General features: G+C 30.9%; 1 protein-coding gene across 2 annotated transcripts in view; it reads left to right on the top strand.

Annotated features, from left to right (window-relative positions):
* Positions 1–8,524, top strand: part of LOC145297731 (uncharacterized) — a 38,866-nt gene extending 30,342 nt beyond the window's left edge. The window contains exons 5-6 of one of the 2 annotated variants that reach the window (XM_080143948.1): positions 2,283–2,333; positions 8,197–8,524. In XM_080143948.1, the coding sequence (XP_080000074.1) occupies positions 2,283–2,333; positions 8,197–8,381 (236 nt within the window). In that variant the 3' untranslated portion in view covers positions 8,382–8,524. The remainder of the gene's footprint in view (positions 1–2,282; positions 2,334–8,196) is intronic. The other variant, XM_080143949.1, reaches the window with a different exon arrangement.
* Positions 8,525–16,106: the final 7,582 nt, after the last annotated feature.

A 16,106-nucleotide genomic window follows, 5' to 3' on the forward strand; every position in this document is an offset into this window, starting at 1 on the left:
AGATATCCTTATCAAGCTCTCTTCAGCCAATATTCGTCTGAAGAGAGCTTGATAAGGATATCTGTACACAAAATACAATATATATATATACATATATATATACATATATATATATATATATATATATATATATATATATATATATATATATATATATATATATATATATATAGTATGAAAATATATTTGTGGCAAATCAGCTACACAGACATTTTCATGTTTCATTTTCCCGCAGGAAATCAACAGGTTGAAGTCGGCATTTAGTCTGATGATTTCCTACAGGTATGAAACAGGAAGGTTTCTGCTTTTCTGTGTAGATTACTTGCCATTATTTTTTTTTCATATATTGCTAAGCTCTACTCACTACTCACGTATCATATATATATATATATATATATATATATATATATATATATATATATATATATATATATATTACTCTTATTTATTCCCAAACAAGGTATATGGCCAGTTCGACATAAGGGGCTAATATGTAAGGAGTTCAGCAATGACTTAAACGTCTGCATTTTAGTAGAGTCAGGAAAGATAGACACAGTGAGTGGATTCAAAGTCTAGTAGTTCCAAGGATTAAACTAATTTTTTTTTCTGTATTCTAGGGAACTCTATAATGAATGGAAGGGATTTTGTTGCTTGTTAAGTTAATTGGGGTAAATACGTGGAGTGGGCATAACAGCTACCAGTTCATAAGAACATATTCTATTTAAATGCTCGTGAAAGAAACAAACGCGCGCGCGCGTATGTGTGTTTGTGTGTGTGTGTGTGTGTGTGTGTGTGTGTGTGTGTGTGTGTGTATGTGTGTGCAACTCTCCTACAACCCACACCACTGCACTGGATCGATCATGACCAAACCTGGCATGATATTGGTCCCCCACCTAGAGATGGTGCGCACCATTTTTCAAGGTTAAGGTCAAAGGTCAATGGTCAAGTCATAGCCTATGTATATATACTCTCCTACAACCCACATCACTGGACCGATCATGACCAAAGTTCGCATGATGATGGTCCCCGCCTGTAAATGGTTCACACCATTTTCCAAAGTAAATGTCAAAGGTCAATGTTTAAGTCATAGCCTATGTATATATACTCCGAGAGGGAACTTGATAGTGACAATTGGTATGAAGGGGTATATTGATCAAAACTGATTGCTCAAGAGAAATGGTCTGATATGTGGGGTTGCCCCCCCCCATATGGTCTTTGATTACAGTATCTCCCGGAAGAGATACTACACTTTGATAACAGAAAAAAAGATATTGGCCCGAAGGCCAAGAAGAAAAAATGCGAACCTTTTTTATGTTTATTCAAAAAGAAAATACAACCTTGTTATATATGGATCATGGAATTGCATTCACTAGATTCACTTGATCTAGCTAATTTACATATTCTTTTAAACATTCATTTTAATCAATTCCCTATTAGTTTTTTCCCGTTTTATTATAAGATAATCATCTTTAGTTCACTATTACGTGTAATTATATTCATGCAGATATTCTACATGATTTATACTTGCGTCATATTTGCGTAAAAAGGTAATAGTAAACACAAACCTTTTTTTTGTATATATATATATGTATATATATATGTGTGTGTGTGTGTGTGTGTGTGTGTGTGTGTGTGTGTGTGTGTGTGTGTGTGTGTTTGTTTTAAAAAATTGCCTACCAAACTCTTCTAATATATAAGGTATTCGAACGCATACGAGACTTTATATTTGGGTTTTAGCCGGGGAAAATCAGTCCAAATGTGTGCAAATTAAAAAAATGGAATTTGCAGGTGAAGGTCGGACGACGATATTACGAATATGAATGGGTAACGTAATAGCTTTTGGTCCATGTTTTAATTTTTAGCCTTGCAGTAAACATGTCGTCATAGGTTAGGCATTAACTTCCAAGGAAAAAGTAAATCGTAAGCTATACGTTTTGGTTTCAATTATAGGTAGTGGCGCACGAGTTGTTTTTTTTTTGTTTTTGTTTTTTTTTTGTTTTTTTGTTTTTTTTTTCTTAAACTTTTTGAATCATTACTATATATTGGGTCCAATATAATATAATAATAAATACGAAATCTGCATTCATCAAAATATCATATTTAAGCGTATTTTACCACTGGGCAATGCCGGGCGGCCTGCTAGTTCAGTAAAGCAAGGAAAGATAACTTCCGGTTTCATTTAACTCAGTAATAATGAAGGGTGGATAATGTCCTTATACTGTATAAGCGTCAAATCGCTACCTTCTCCGATAATAGAGGGAACATTTTGATTCTTTTTCCAGACTGTTCGAGCCCAAAGCCAATTCTTTCGACTGTAAAAACCCCAACTACAGGTACATTTAGTTGAATGAACTGTTGCAATTGAAAAGCAAATAACAGAATTCATCTTTTTTTTCTCTCTCTCTCAATCAATTCTTTTTGGTTTTTAATTCAAATTTGCATTGCACCAGAAAATGTGAAAAAGTTTCTTTCTTCCGATTCTAATTTCAACTAAAAATTGAAGTCGATGACGTCATTTGTTCGACTTGTTCGTCCCATCGCAGTCAATATCGAAATCGATTTCTCTTTTTTCTCTCGTCATATTTATTCGTATGAACTTAGGTGTGTGTGTGTGTGCGCGTATATATATATATATATATATATATGTGTGTGTGTGTGTGTGTGTGTGTGTGTGTGTGTGTGTGTGTGTGTAACAGATCGCGTATGTAAATGCATCCGAAATGCGAAATGTTGGGAAATAAAAGTTTCAAGAAGAGCTCCTACTTTCTCTTTGCCCTTCTGAATAAAACAAAATTAATGTATAGTCTACATTACCCGCCTTTACACTGAGAACCTGTCTTTCAGATTTCACAATGATCGATGAACTAGTTTAGAAACAAATCCTATATGTAACGTCAAAACACGTTTACACACGGGACCCGACACGTTGTAGTTTTCAGTCGCAAAAGAGACAAAAAAGAAAACAAGAAATGACTCGATTCCATTTTTTTTTGGGGGGGGGGGGTAACGTCATTTATTTCTTCATTCTCCCTGCCACGCGTGACTTCTCGGTACGGCTATGATACCTCTCACGTGATCGTCCTCTCTAATGTGCACTCCCTCCTATTTATAGTCTGTTTCTTTCATTAAGATTAACTAATTAGCATATTCCTTGGAAAAACGAACTTATTATTCAGTTTTTATGTTTCTGATTGGATGACTATTACGCTCAATTCTGTTCACGCATAGTTTCTACATTGTCCATTATTGCGTAGCATTTAGAATTACAAGTTAAAGCACACACATACATTATATATATATATATATATATATATATATATATATATATATATATATATATATATATATATATATATATATATATATATCCGCTCGGAAACATTTCAAATGAACTACGAAAATGCTCTTTTACATTTTAAACACATCTTGAGTATATTCTGAATATCTTACATTTTAAATACTTTCTGAAGAGGACGCTTCACAGAACGTCTGAAACGCGTTAAAAACGACTTCAATGATTTAAAAACATTATTACAATGATCTACACATAATTTTAAATGAAAAACCAAAACGTTAGTTATTTATAACTACCTGACTGAAACATTGCCATGATCGTCTTGCAATATTTAAAAAAATGTCTATTTGAATATGAATAAAAGTAAGTCTAGCTCTATTTATTATTGGGCACTATTATATAAACCTTGTGAAATTCTATTTTTATATATATATATGTGTGTGTGTGTGTGTGTGTGTGTGTGTGTGTGTGTGTGTTCTAGGTAGAAAGATATCCCAAAATTATGAATAATTGAATTTCAACAAGGGCTGTTGAAAGTGCTCAATCAAAGAGAACAAATTATATATTTTTATTATACTCGTACTCTTGCTATGATGTGCAGACCGTTTCGATCATAATTGATCTCGTCAGGCGAGAACATTTAAAAATTCAAAACTAAAAAAGCGTTCAAGACACTTTTCAATTTTAGACGAGAGAAAATATACTTTGCCATTAGCTGGCGTGAACCAAGGTTAATGTTCTTACGTAAAAACATTAGCCTAGCTCACGCCAGTCATACAAAGTATATTTTCTTTCCTCTATCATTGAAAATGGTCTTGGACCCTTTTAAATGTTTGAATTTTAAATCTTCTTGCCTGATGAGATCAATTAGGATCGAAACGGTCTGTACATCACAGCAAGATATGACTGTGTTTACATAAAGAATAATATATATACGTGTGTGTGTGTGTATGTGATATTTTTTATAGTTTTAAAGTTTTATAGAATCTTCCGAGACTATATATATATATATATATATATATATATATATATATATATATATATATATAACAGAGAGATCAAGAGTTCTTATTATTGAAAATTTATTAAATTTTTCAAAAAAAAAAAACATTTTAAATCTATAAGGAAAGTATCCAAAATTTTAATTATCCGACAAGGAATACAAATAAACAAAAACGACATTATTCCGCGGAGTTTCTAAAAATGCAGTTTTTCTCATCAGAGGAAAGAGGTTTGCAAAATATACAATAAATTTTGCAGATTAATGCATTGAAAGAGACTACAAATGTGAAATTTATCATACTTGCTTTATAAAATTTATTAAATAGTTAGTGGCAGCTTATAGGGATTCAAAATGATTCATAAAGGAAGAAATGGGAAAAGGGGAAAAAAGGATACGATAAAAATCCAATAAATTAGAAGGTAAAATTCAGAACAGGATAAATCCAAAATGAGTCCATTGATAATCCATTTGTAATCCATAAGGAACGGGAAAACAGAATTATAGATGTCCAGGATAAATTAAAACTTCAATAGACTTTTTTTATAGTAATATATGTGATAAATGAAATAAAAAAATTTGCATTTGTTCATTTATTATTTATGCATAGACTACGTGGTTGGCCGATGAGACGATTCATATCATTTACTTTTCAAGACGTCGGTGCTTCAGTTTCAAGTGTAAAAATAGATTCCGAATGAGAAACTTTTCACAATGTCTGGAATTAACATATCCTTTTCTTTTGTGGGATTAGTCACAAGTATAACCTTTTGAGACAATTTCAACGAGCTGTTCCTGCACGGATTTGCCCGGGATGCAGTGAAATCATTTTATTTTTTATTTTCTCATTTGTTTGCACATTTTTTTAAGTTAAAATAGGCAAGTCTTATTATACTTTTCAACTTAAAATGACTTACCTTACTTGCTAATATTTATCTTTAGTTGATTATTTTTAAATTATTCATATTTAATCTGGTAATCTGGTCCAGATTAAGTAATTAAAATACTGCTGCTAAGTACGTTATTATATTGCCAACGACATGGTACAACAATAACAAATGATAATTGGCTAGACAGAAGCAAAGTTCGATGTGCCAGTTCAAATGCTACTTATGTCTGACTTTCAATATCCGACAAAGTAAATTTATATGTTAGATGGTAAAAACTTAAATAACTTTGCTGATAACATTTGGCATATTATTGTTCCTATTTACTTGCCTCCCTACGAGGGCAGAGTTAGACACAAGGGTGTATTTTTAATGTGGGGAAAATCCAGCTTCCCAAAAAGGGGCACTCTGTATAGGAACAAAAATTAAAAAATTGTCTCAGCTATGAAGGATTTTTCCTCCACTGATCAAGGACAGGAAAGGTGAAGTGTAGTATTAGAACAGATACTACACTTTGTTCCTGCCCTGGAACGATCATTAAGGAAAACACGCACATGGAGATGAGTTAGAAGAGATAAAATATATTGGAAAAAAAAACAGCATATACAAAAAGCAACCGTAGTAGTATGTACCGCCAAGATGGCTGATTACGAAAGTACAGTGACCACATCAAGAGTCGTAACTCTCGATCTATTTCTACAGTTTGGAAGAGTTCATCTTTTGTGCATGGGTGAGTCAGCACAACAGATATACATCACCATTTAGTTTTCTTGTATCTAAGTCTACTTCCGGTCTTTAGATTCCATTTCCTATGGCGATTTGTATGGCGAGCTGATAGCAACACTCACGATTAACTCTTCTGCCTTTTTATTTTATGCAAACAATTAAGATATTAAGCATTCTGTTTCACGGTCTTCGTTATTTTGTACTTAAAGTATATATTTGTAATATAGACAGTTTATTAAGAGATTCTCAATATATTGGGTAGTTATAAGAAAGAATTTAACGACGTTTTGGAGATATAATCCCTTATGAAGTGTCCAATATGGGATCACAATCACCCACTACTCACAGCTATGGGTTAAATAGCAACTTGTTTTCGGCGAATCGTATACAATAAATATAATATTTGCTCAATACCTTTTTTTAGTTCAGCACTTGACTAACTGCACTTCGACGTGTGATATTCTTTTTATTTCTCCAAAATGACCATCTACAATTTCACACTTTTAATCACAAGCATTTCTAACCCTTTTTTAATTAATTAATTAATTAATTAATTAATAATAATAATAATAATAATAATAACAACAACAACAACAACAACAACAACACATGCACACAAACACTAACCCTTTTTAATTAATTAATTAATTAATTAATTAATAATAATAATAATAATAATAATAATAACAACAACAACAACAACACATGCACACAAACACACAAGCACACGCACACATATATGCACATGCACATACAAACATTTATGAGCATCAGCCTTGGCTGATACCACACCAAATGCCTACACACCGGGTAGCTAGTTAATATCTATATGCAGGGTGGTCCACTTAAAAGTAGCCCATAAAATGTGATAGAGAAGAGGAACATTGTTTTATTGTTTAAATTATCTGTTGTGTTATAAAAGATGCTGGAAGTGCTGTTGACATCTATGCATTTCTGGGAAAGTTTAACAGCATTTGCATATACTGCCTGTAGATCTTCTTTGGTAATTCTCCTTATAGAGTTGGTAATGTTCTCCTAAACTAAAGTTAGTCTAGATTGTGAGGATTATTTGCATAACAAGTCCCCCAAATATAAAGATCACGTGATGACAAGTCCGAGGAACGTGGTGGACATAACCCCTTGCTTATTGTTCTCTCTTCCGTAGACATGTCATGAATTCGTGTCAGTGATCTGTGAGACGTGTGGCATGTAGTGTCGTCTTGTTGGAAAAAGAATTGCATTTTGTCTTGTGGTGTCAGTTGGTCGTTAGGAGAAAGATTAAAAAATCGGGCTACTTTTAAGTGGGCCACTCTGTGTATGTATATATATATATATATATATATATATATATATATATATATATATATATATATATATATATATAATTATATATATACGCATATTTATACATATATATATATATATAATTATATATATACGCATATTTATACATATATATACATACATATATATATATACATACATATACATACACACACACACACACACACACACATATATATATATATATATATATATATATATATATATATATATATATAGTAATTTATAAAATATATATGGCGATTAAGCTACACTGGATATTCGGCGTTTCATCCACTCTAGGATTCCTCAGGCTTATGCGCGAATTCTGTGGTTGTTTATCGTTTTTATATGGTCCACTTCTATTGAGGATTTAGTTATCCAATCAGCTTTCTAGCATCCACTGCGCCCCTTCCTATGAGCCAATGGGCATGCATTTTATCGAACAAAGGATCTGTTTAAAAACTAGGTTAGTGGTTTAAAGCAGACATTTTTTTTTTGTTAGTTTATATATAAATATACATATGTGTACATACATATATGCACATATATATATATATATATATATATATATATATATATATATATATATATATGTATACATATATATGTGTGTGTGATCGTTTATGTATATTCATGCTTATTTAATTTATTTATTTGTTTGTTTTCTGTTGTTTTTGTTAGTTTTAAAACTATTTTGTATCGCTATCCTATATTTTATATATATATATATATATATATATATATATATATATATATATATATATATATATATATATATATATAATACATAATATATTCAGGTTTATAAAACTCAGAAGAAATGTTGCGTTGTCGTGAGCGTATAATCTTTGTTATACGCACTTGTTTTACATCAAACTAATTAAGTTTTGTTTTTCATGTCTTTACATTTGAGGTTCTAAATGTTCGCTAGATATTATTTTCTACTTTCTATATTTTCACAGGTTGTTCCGTACATGGTTTGTGCCGCATCGCTGCTCCATGCCAGTGTCGCACTATGCAGAAGTTTCCATGCGAGAACAAATACAATAAATACGCTGTCTGTATCTTCAGGCGGTACTTTGCGGCTTCCTGTCGACCGGGATACGTCTACGATGCCAACCTAAAGGAATGCGTGATTAGAATATGACGGAAATTTATTTCCCCCCAACTACAAACAGTTCATTGAAAAACACAACACAAACAAAAAAAAACACTAAATAATAATAATAACAATAAATTGAGATAATATACACATGTATATATATATATATATATATATATATATATATATATATATATATATATATATATATATGTAAAAAAAACATCTTAGATCGCATTTAAAAAAAACGGAAAAAGAAAGAGCGATGAAACAAACATGGACGCCATTTTATTTTGAAGTAAATATAGAGAAAATAAAGCCACACAAACTATTGCTGTTCAAATAAACTTAAGAGTTCATTCTCTATCGGTGCGATACACAGACATTTCTTTTTCTAAAGACGCCACGTAATTATTAGTGAGAAAGTCCGAAAGTTGCTGTAAGAGACACCATTTGCCAGAAGCTGTGATAACCAAGTTCTTGATGGAAGAGGCGGGGATAACTCAAGCAATGTCTGGTTGCCACCGTACCGTATACAACGATGGTCGCGGTGTTTTCTTTCCACTGAAAAGCAAAGACGCCAATATGCAGTATGTAGCCCTGCTGATATACGACAGTTCGATTGTCGGAAAAACAGGTGATAATCAAACAAAACACGAAGAGCATTCATTTAATAAAATGGACGTAATACATTATTAATAGTTTGATATTTCATCGGTACTTTCGGTTGAAGAGAAACACTAGAAACTCAACCCGGATTGGGTCATACTATCAACAGATCGACTTTGGTATCTTTAACTCTGCGAGTTGAGTCTCTAGTGATTCTGTAAAACTGAAGGTATCAATGAATGATGTAACTAACGTATGGTGTTCATTTAATAAAATCGTACACACACACACACACACACACACACACACACATATATATATATATATATATATATATATATATAAACATGCTCACTTTTATTGAGCACTATCTAACAACCTCGTTGAATTCATTAGTCCATTACTTTTGAATATAAAAAACCCGAGTATATATATATATATATATATATATATATATATATATATATATATATATATATATATATATATATATATATATATATATATATATATATATATATTAGCGTAATGGTTAGGAGTCGACTGTCGTGCAGGCGGTCGGATTCGATCCTGGCTTGAGATAGTTGCCTGTCTAGCCGCACTGACGAGTTGTGAAACAGCGAAACAGTACTGTATGTGGATAACTATATATATATATATATATATATATATATATATATATATATATATATATATATATATATATATATATATAAAGAGAGAGATGTTATTTGTTTTTGTTTTGCGATACTTTTTTAATTAATTCAATTATATAAACGAAAGTGTATTTTTACCTAAATGCGAATAATTTTCCCTTTGACAATTTTGGTACCCCCTAAATGGGGAGCGGCATATGTATTATTTTTAAAGTATAATTAAAATAGGGTGTCCCAATAAAATGTATACACTCTTTAAATTATCTCAACTTGCTACATGAATACGCTATGCCACGTTCCCAAAAGATGTGTAGGAATAAAGAATGGCAGTTCCGGCAGGATGGAGCACTTCCCCACTATCATCATGACGTAAGAGCATATCTTGATAGTCACCTGCGAAACAGATAGTTAGGACGAAGAGAAAGTATTGAGTACTGTCCACGCTCACCGGATTTAACCCCCACACAATGGTGTTTTCTCTTTGGGGGTATATATGTAAAACACAGGTTTCACACTACAAAACGAGCTACAATGAATTAGTTGAAACCAACCATTGAAAGAAGATGTGTCAACATACCAATGGAACTGATTAGGAACGTTTTCGATTCAATCAACGAGGGTCGTCAGCGGTTCATGGACCACAATGGCCAATAATTTGAACACTTTCAATAATTAATTGGTTTCGATATTTTTACACAGTATTTTGATGTATGAAACTTTTCTTTCTTATAATAAATGTCTGGTTTTATCGTCATTTAAAGAGTGTATATATTTTATTGGGATATATATATATATATATATATATATATATATATATATATATATGCGTGTGTGTGTGTGTATGAGGATGTGTGTGTGTGTGTATGTATGTATGTATGTATGTATGTATTAGGTTGGTGCAAAAATAACGTCGTTTTATATATATATAGCTTAACGTCCAGAAACGACATTATTTTTGCACCAACCTAAGATATACATTTGAACATAAGCGGCTATCATCTCATCGGGAGAAAAATCTACAGCGATTAAAATAATATTAATGGCAAAAATAAAGAGCAATGGCGGATCTTTTCTCTGCAACTTTAGACTCTGCTATTGGCCAGCATTTGGTTGGGCATCCTTGTTGTACCAATCAGTATAAAATAGAATGCTTTGAGATGCTTCACAGAGCGAATTCTAAAAATCATTTTAAAATGTTGGAATCTGTCTCTTATCGCGATTCGTAAACATTCTTTGCGCTGGCGGAAGAAATCATTAAAAGCGTTAAATCTCTTCGGGGAACTTTGACCATTTCCCTTATTTATTTATTTATTTATTTATTTTCTTCGCTTTATTGAATTGAATCGCTTATTTTAATCAATCGTCCTTTATTTTCGCCAGTTATATTTTCATTGCTATCGACTTTTCTCCTGATGAAATGATAGCCGAAAGAGCTCTAGGGAGATCTCCGCTAATGTTCAAATGTATTTATTTATAAATGTTGCACCTCTAGATATATATATACCAGTGGTGAAAAAAAACGGACTACAGTGCTCAATGTGTAGCCAGAGCAATATATAGGAAATTTATTACTGTGAGTCTAGAATGAGTTTACATATTGTTTCAGCTAGGGGGAAATCCTCAAAAAGAAGAGGAAATATCCAACTAGCATCGTCAGAAGTTATCTTAGTCCATCTATGAATTCTGACGTTGCTAGTTTGATATTTTCTCTTCTTTTTGAGGATTTATGTAAACTCATTCTGGACTCACAGTAATAAATTTCATATATATATATAAATATATAAATATATATATGTGTGTGTGTGTGTGTGTGTGTGTGTGTGTGTGTGTGTGTGTGTGTGTGTATATATATATATGTGTATGTATATATATATATATGTATGTATATATATATATATATATATATATATAGAGAGAGAGAGAGAGAGAGAGACACACACACAGAAAGAGAGAGGGAGAAAGAGGGCGTTAAGACATAGATAGCAATTTCAGAGAAAATGGAATGATTACTATATGGAATAATGGATAAGCAAATAAACAAACTGATTCAAATAATAACGTAAGCACATCTCTAAATCCAATCAATATTTGGATCGTGTCACACGACCTTAATCTAAAGTCTAGAAATACTTCCAAAAGCTTTATCAACACCAAGGATTAATGTCGTTTGAAACAATTGCAATATCAGTTTTCTTTAAAGATGTGTTTATGTTATCATCTTGATTAGTCCGTTGATATGCTTATAATTTATTCCATATTTTTAAACATTCAACGTTTGATAAGGTTTATCATTTTGATTGCACCAACCTTAGCAGTCCTATACTGGTATAGGGATCATAAACGCCGACAATTGTCTTAACAGTTGTTTTGTCCCATCTTGAGCCAGTTGCTCGTCTAGCTGCACTGAAAAGCTGTGATACAGCCAAAGAGCAAAGAGTTTGTCTGTGGATGACCACACACACACACACACACACACACACACACACACACACACACACACACACACACACACATATATATATATATATATTTATATAAATATATATATATATATTATCTTTTTAAATAAATATTAACAATTATTTTTATATCTACTGACACTAGTGCTCCAGTATTAGTGTAGGAAGTGATAATTACTGCTGGTCAGGAGATTCGAACCCAGTTGCAAAGCCAACCTTTGTAAAATAACATTCTACCTGAAGTCCACTGCCAATCAACACAAGAATTGAGGATATATATATATATATATATATATATATATATATATATATATATATATATATATATATATATATATATATAACGCTTTACCAGAATTAAACACACATTTTATTGTTCATTTCACAATGAAGGTTTTTAGCCATATTCTCGTACCATTATATATATATATATATATATATATATATATATATATATATATACATATATATATATATATATATATATATATATATATATATATATATATATACCCACGCGTATGTATGCATTTATAGATAAAATGCTTAAAAATAGCAATTTTCATTATGTATTAATTCATCCAATATATATATATATATATATATATATATATATATATATATATATATATCAAATGATTAAAAATAACAAATAAAAATATTATTTAATCATTCACCCAAAGGTTTAAAAAAAACATGGCGTATATTTGTTTTTAATGAATTAATTATGCAAATTTATTTCATAATTTTATATTGACCTATATTAATAATCTATTTATAAAATAATATTTAAAGAATAGAATCTGGTGTAAAATATCTATATTTATGTTATTCTTATATACATATATTTGTATGTATACAAATATCTATGTATTAAAATTCAATTCACAGTATTTGAAAACACATGTTCTTTGATTTTCTCATAAGAGTATGTGTTACAGACCCGTATCGTTAGTAATCTTCAACAAACAATAAAAATGTTATCACTGTATTTTTTATTATGTAACAAACTATATATGTATGTATGTCTAACTTAAAATTTGGAATTGAATTCAGTAAATTAAAAAAAAATACGACAAATTTATTATTCGACAAGGAATGAAAAATTTAGTTTGCTCCTTAATCCATAGATTTTCAAGAGATGGATCATCTCACCAGAGAAAATTTTTTTAGCAAAAAAATGCTTAATTTTGCTATTTAGCACATGGATAGAAACACTAAAAAGCTTGCATATAAAGTCTAAAAGAAACCCAGATTAAAAAAGAGATATTCCATGGTATAGTTACGTTTAATAAAGAAAAATAGAAGCTCAATGGTAAGATTCCAAACAATTAAGAAAAGTATATATATATATATATATATATATATATATATATATATATATATATATAATTTTCAGAATGTGAGAGATTATATATAATTATTTCCACAGCCCACAAGAGCGACGACAGCCAACGAAACAGAAGTCTAACACTCGAGTTTCGCCCTCATTTGGGCTCATCAGTCAGACGTATCCGCACCCGGGATTTGAAACCCCAGCATCCTGCATGGGAGGCAAGCACTCTACCAACTGAGTAAAAGTGCGGTGCGGATATGTCTGAGCCCAAATGAGGGCGAAGCTCGAGTCTTAGACTTCCGGTCCGTTGGCTGGCGTGACTCTTGTGGGCTGTGGAAATATATATATATATATATATATATATATATATATATATATATATATATATATATATATATATATATATATATATGAACACGTGTGCTGGAAACCTGGAGAAGAAGGGATATCGCAACTGCTATTGAAATTCCTCTTCTTATAAAGCCTTTCAGCCTACTTGTACATTTGTCTTATCACTCCATGATGATTCTACATAAAAGCAAAAACGTTTATGACACTTATTGAACTTACATTTTTTTTCAAACAAAAAGATAAGAAAAATAGACGTGTAATTTAATAGAATATCTGACATTTTTAACAAAGTTTGTTGCAATATATATATATATATATATATATATATATAATTTCAACAAATATATATATATATATATATATATATATATATATATTGGATACTTTACCCTCCACCAGACTATCCATTCACGTGAAATCACTTTTTTATTCACTCTACTATTCCCTGTGCTTCACTTTTTGTTATCACGTAAGATCTATGACTTACTTGTAGTTTCATTAAATACTTTTGCAAGAAAAATCCTATTCCGCATTTTGCTAAATCCTACCCTCTGATAAGAAGGAAATTATTTCTTCGAAACTCCGCGGATTAAGGACTATCCACTTATTTAGCGTTTCCTTTTTAAAATTAAATATGTTTTTAACTCTTTTTCAGAGTGTTTTTTAACATGTCTTATTAAGTACTTGTTCTTATATATATATATATATATATATATATATATATATATATATATATATATATATATCAACAAAGCTTATTTTGAAGTAAACAAATGTGTACGCTTGTTGAATAAATAGAATAAATCTATATATATATTATTATATAGTTTTTATACTTTCATGTATGTGTGTGTGTGTGTGTGTGTGTGTGTGTGTGTGTGTGTGTGTGTGTGTGTGTGTGTGTGTGTGTGTGTGTGTGTGTGTGTGTGTGTGTGTGTGTGTGTGTGTGTGTGTGTGTGTGTGTGTGTGTGTGTGTGTGTGCGAGTGATTAATAGAATTAGTGAATGTATTTCCAATTTGAATGCATTGATTTTTTTTATTATTAGAGTTTAGAGGCCAGACATAATGTAGATTTTTTAATAAACATTTAAAATTCTAATTTTTTTTCTCATGAAAAAAAAAAATCTTAATCTGGAAATTTGACATTTGTTTATTTATTATGTTTTCCCGGTTATTTGAAGCATAAACAGATGTTATATTTTGTAAATTATGTTTGCACGATTTTTATTTTATAATATAAAACAACCAAAAATCAATTGTCGTGTTTTTTTTTTTTTATTTTGTGTTAATCATAAACAAATGCAAACTTTCGGCGTTTTTTTTTTTAATTTTTATTATTATCATTATTTTTATTATTTTTTTTTTTTTGTTGTATTTATTTTGACAAAGTAACGATAACTCCTGCTGTATTATTTGTTAAAGGGAGATAACTGCGCATTTTTTTTTTTTTTTTTTTTTGCCTTGTAGAGAGAAAAGACAATATCAAAAGGAACTAGACAGTTCCTCCGTGTAAATATGAATAAAATTTTATTGGTGACAGACAACAAATTTGGCGTTTGTTTTACAATCCACAGATGTACGAAAAAGTGTTAAAAAATATATATATAACAAATAAATGTTACCAAGGGCAAGATAAGGTATTCTTTCATGAGCTTTACAAATGGAACTTTTTTTCTTTTAACGAATCAATGCCTCTCCCCTGTGCTATTTGGCCACATACTGACCAATCAGGGGTACGGCGCATTGATCCTTCCTATCCCCTAAGGAATTCGGCCAGCATCCGGTTTGAGGAATAAGAACTCGTCTTTACGGAGAGAGACACCAAACGGAACGGATCTCCCTTTTCTTGGCTCTCTCCACCTCGGTGTTATTTCTACCGGTATCGACGATTCCAATGGAATAACTACCGCGATAGCACCAGGTAGCCGGAGTCCAGCTTTTGACCAAGAACATATCACATTCTCCTTAATAAACCTTTTCTGTGTTACCTTTTATGAAGTTGTTGCGTTCGTCATTTCAGAAGCTTGTATGGAATTATTTATTTTCTTAGGATGTGTACCCTAAAAGCATTCTAAACCCTAAAACTTGCTTTAAAACGTTTATTCCGTTTGGAAACAAGTGGCGTCGAGTGTTACACAAGCACAAGAAAAATTGGCCGCGTTTTATCTGTTACATCTTTTTTAGTCTCGACAATGAGTTAAAAATTAAGAATTAAAATACTGTTAGAAACCCGCTTAATAAATGTCACCGTGTTATTTATTGGGTGGGTTTCTACCACTCTTTTGTTTTATTTTTTATTTTTAACTTATTATCGAGACTTCAAAATATAAGAGATACCACACGGCTATTTTTCCTTGTG

This window comes from Euprymna scolopes, chromosome 18, assembly GCF_053919585.1.
Source record: "Euprymna scolopes isolate OS-2025 chromosome 18, ASM5391958v1, whole genome shotgun sequence".
Taxonomy (NCBI): Eukaryota; Metazoa; Mollusca; class Cephalopoda; order Sepiida; family Sepiolidae; genus Euprymna; species Euprymna scolopes.